General features: G+C 29.4%; 1 protein-coding gene across 1 annotated transcript in view; it reads left to right on the forward strand.

The window, feature by feature from the left end:
• Positions 1-3,007, forward strand: part of LOC107449749 (ubiquitin protein ligase sneaky) — a 42,775-nt gene extending 39,768 nt beyond the window's left edge. The window contains exon 18 of the mRNA XM_071186096.1: positions 2,730-3,007. Within this exon, the coding sequence (XP_071042197.1) occupies positions 2,730-2,810 (81 nt within the window). The 3' untranslated portion in view covers positions 2,811-3,007. The remainder of the gene's footprint in view (positions 1-2,729) is intronic.
• Positions 3,008-3,792: the final 785 nt, after the last annotated feature.

Consider the following 3,792-nt stretch of genomic DNA (forward strand, 5'->3'; position numbering starts at 1 on the left):
TTAGCTAACGACAAACGTAATTATGGATTTTTATTTTATCTAGCTCGACAGTGGGGTGTTTCTCTCTTTACGACTTTTGTATCCAAGATATTTCGGTTGGTTGGGAAAATTAGGATTTGGTAAAAAGAAATGTTTGGTATGTGAAGAAGTGGAATCAAGAAAGAGACCCTTCATTGTATGTTCAAAAGAATGTCCCTTCTGTTATTGTCCGGAATGTTGGAAGGACATGCAGGTATGTAAAACATCTTGTTACTTAAAGATTTAATTTAAACATCATTTTGGTGAAATTGAAATTCTTTACAATATTAAATAATAATATCCTTATGATGCGATATCATTCATTCCCTTGTCTGATTCTAACAATCTGAAATGATATTCTCCTTATCCCCATAATATGAAATGGTAACTTCATTACCTTCCCAATGATGTAAAACTATAATACTTACTTTCTTTCCAACAACTTTAAACGATATATTCACTTTTTCCCCAACAATCTGAAACAACAGCAGTCAATTTGAATGACAGTCAATGATATTGTGGGGGCGGAGTTATCGACCATGGATCACAATACTCCCCCACCAGAATTTCATCAGGGATAGAATTCGATGAACGGATACCACTAGTTGCTGTACTTGTGAAAGACCGGGAGAGCTGGAATTAAGGTCACCGGGTTTTTGAGTGCTGAATGTGAGAGGTGTATTAAACTCACAGTCGTAGTCGCTCCTGCGTTGCCATTAGCAGTCGAGTGTATGCAAGCAGACGTTGTGTTTAATCGAGACGAGACTGAGTAGCAACTGCGTGAGGAGGTTGATTATGTCGCAGTCACAAGTAGCAAGTCAACTGTTCAATGTGAATCATTCAACGAAGTAGGCGTTACTGTCAAGATTTGTGCGAAGTGGGCGTTACTGCGTGTTCAAATCACGTCCGGGTCACCAATGTGGCGGCGGAGTTATCGACCATGCCAACCTTCATCTATCAAAAGGTACCTCATGATTGAATCAAGTTAGCATGTCTTATATACCAGTGAATTGATGTTTAATTTTCGTAGTGGTAGTTGTTCCACAATATCATTCACTTTTTTCCAACAATATTAAACGAGATTATTAACTTTCCATCGCATTATTCTCTCGCTAATGGTGTTTTTTTTATTATCAATGATTGATTTAAGAAACTTATGCTTTTTTCGCCATTCACTATTTTTTATAGTCGTACATTTAACTTATTATTGTCCTGTTTTAAGATTATTCTAAAACTACCTTACCAGCCCATACAAAATTCTATTTTTAATAGTTTTTAACGTTTACTTCTTTACACAACACACTTTATCTAATATATAGTTTTAAAACTACCTTTGAGTTAAAATCAAACATTTTAATGTTGTCTCAGGATATTTCCCCCTCTGTAACCATAATTATTGTATTAAATTATTTCTGTTGAGTTGGCAGTCGCGTGACTCCCAGAATAGTCTATTTTTAGATAAGGTAGTCATTTTAAAAATTGTATTTTATTTGCTGTAGTCTAAGATAATAAAGCTTTGCCAAGGTAAAGATATTTAATTCGCTTTCCCCTCTGTTACTAGCATAACGGTTTTAAATTTATTATTTTAATGTTCATTTGATTTTTTTATGGTAAGCTCAAATTAAGATCTTCAGTTTTAGATAAATATTTTTCTTTTCAATTGAGCCCGTCAAAGTAAATTGACACGTAGTTTCCTTTCTTAGTTTTCCACTCTATTACCATGCTTATGAAACTTTATAGTCTGACTTTAAGTTTAGTATTTCATTAAATATTAAGGTTATTAAAAGTATTAAAGGCAGTTTAAGGTTAGTTGTATGACTAAGATTCAGTAATTTGGAATTAAAGAATATTTTAACCACTGTCAGCTTTCCCTTTTGTTACATTTTTCCACTCTGTTACCCACCATTTCAAAATTAAGTTTTAATTTCCTTATATGATTTAACAGAAAGCACTTTTAGTGATTTACTGCATAAATTTGACTAAAATGTAAATTGTTAATTGCCTCAGATAATTTATTTTTATTGAAACACTTTTTAACATTGGTAGCAGAATGGTTGATGTTTATTTATTTATTTATTTTATATTCCAATAAAAAAAGTGCATTGTTTTTTTAGAATTTATGAATAAGAAACATTCCAATTGTAGCTATAGTTTTTTTTCGGAAGTAATTATTGGAACACTAATTTTTTTAAGAAATTTTTTTCTAAATGCCTCTCTATTTTGAAAATGAAGCTCTCACACACGTGTTTTTTAAAATTATTTTCTAATTTGCAATTTTTTTAGTGTATATTATTAGTAATAATATTATATAATAAGTCAAAATAAAAAAAGATGTCCAGAAACATTAGTTTATTTATCGGCTAAAACTGATTGCTTTTTTGTTTAAATCCGATCGTATTAAAATAATACTTAAGTGTTTCCGACCTACAGTGTTCATCTTTAATAAAATTCATACAAAAAATGCAATTTGTGGATTTTAAATATACTTTTTCTCTTATTTACCACAACAATAATTCATCAAAAAGTGATATCTTTTCTTGCTTATTTATGAGGAGGATTGTGGTATATCCTCCTCCAATAACTGTGTTACGTCTGTGGTATTGTGAATACTGTGTTACGAATGTGGTATTATGAATATTCGCACAATTATCGCACCATCAGAATACTATCATTTAAATATAATCTTTTATTTCGAAATATTTATTAATCAGGGTAAATGTTATGTTTGTCTTCCGGATGATGATGAAGATTCTCCTCTGAGCGATGAAGATTTTGATGATGAAGATGCATAATTATAACTGAATGTTTTTAAAATATTTGTGATTTTTAACTGTTGTTTTCGTCAAAAACTTTTGGAGTTCAGATCCAGGAAATAAGTGATTAAAATTTAGTTCATTTTTAATTTATTATACTTGTGTTATTATTTCTGCCATAAATCTTATCAAGTAATATTATTAAGAAAACTGAATAAAAATTGATTGATTGATTGTAGTTATATAAAATCTGCTGTAAAATTTTCTGAAGAATACTTAGCAACCACTAATTGATTGATTGTAAATATTTGAACTTAATTGATTGTATTAATTTGTAATTGAAATATACAAAAGGGTAATTTATATGTCAAAAAAATCAAGCCGTAATTTGAAATATATTGATAAATACTGATTGACAATTCATATCAAACATTATTTTGACACCATGTACTTTTTGACACTTAACTAATACATAGAATCGTTGCCTTTACATGCATTTAGATCTTTTCTTAATACAATTTCATTATACAAAGATATTATTCAAGATAACGCTGATGTGTTATTCTAATAAAATGATGGTAATTTCTTTTTAAAAAATCTTTTGAGTTTATTTATTTAGTTTTAAATTAGAATAAATGTTTATAATAACTAAAAATGTAAATAATACAACTTTTTAATAAATATACTGCAAACTAAAAAAAAAGCCTTGGGAGACTTGATTGAAATCACGAGAAGACAAATCATAAAATGATTCCGTAAATTAAAATAGGAGTTAAGTAGAGACGCTTTTAAGGAGAAAAATGTACAGGAATCAAAGGAAGATGAAATCAATTGCGTGCTTACGATGAATGGAATATAAATGTGGAAAAGACAGATCACTATTTTTTTTTACAATGGCTGTTGTAGTAATCTAATACAAACTATGAATATAGTCCTCAATCACTGAACACTTTTATGATAAAATTACGGAAAAAGATAAAGCGAAAATATTTAAACTACAGAAGCCAGTAATGAGCAGCTA

Source organism: Parasteatoda tepidariorum, chromosome 1 (genome assembly GCF_043381705.1).
Source record: "Parasteatoda tepidariorum isolate YZ-2023 chromosome 1, CAS_Ptep_4.0, whole genome shotgun sequence".
NCBI classification, from domain to species: Eukaryota; Metazoa; Arthropoda; class Arachnida; order Araneae; family Theridiidae; genus Parasteatoda; species Parasteatoda tepidariorum.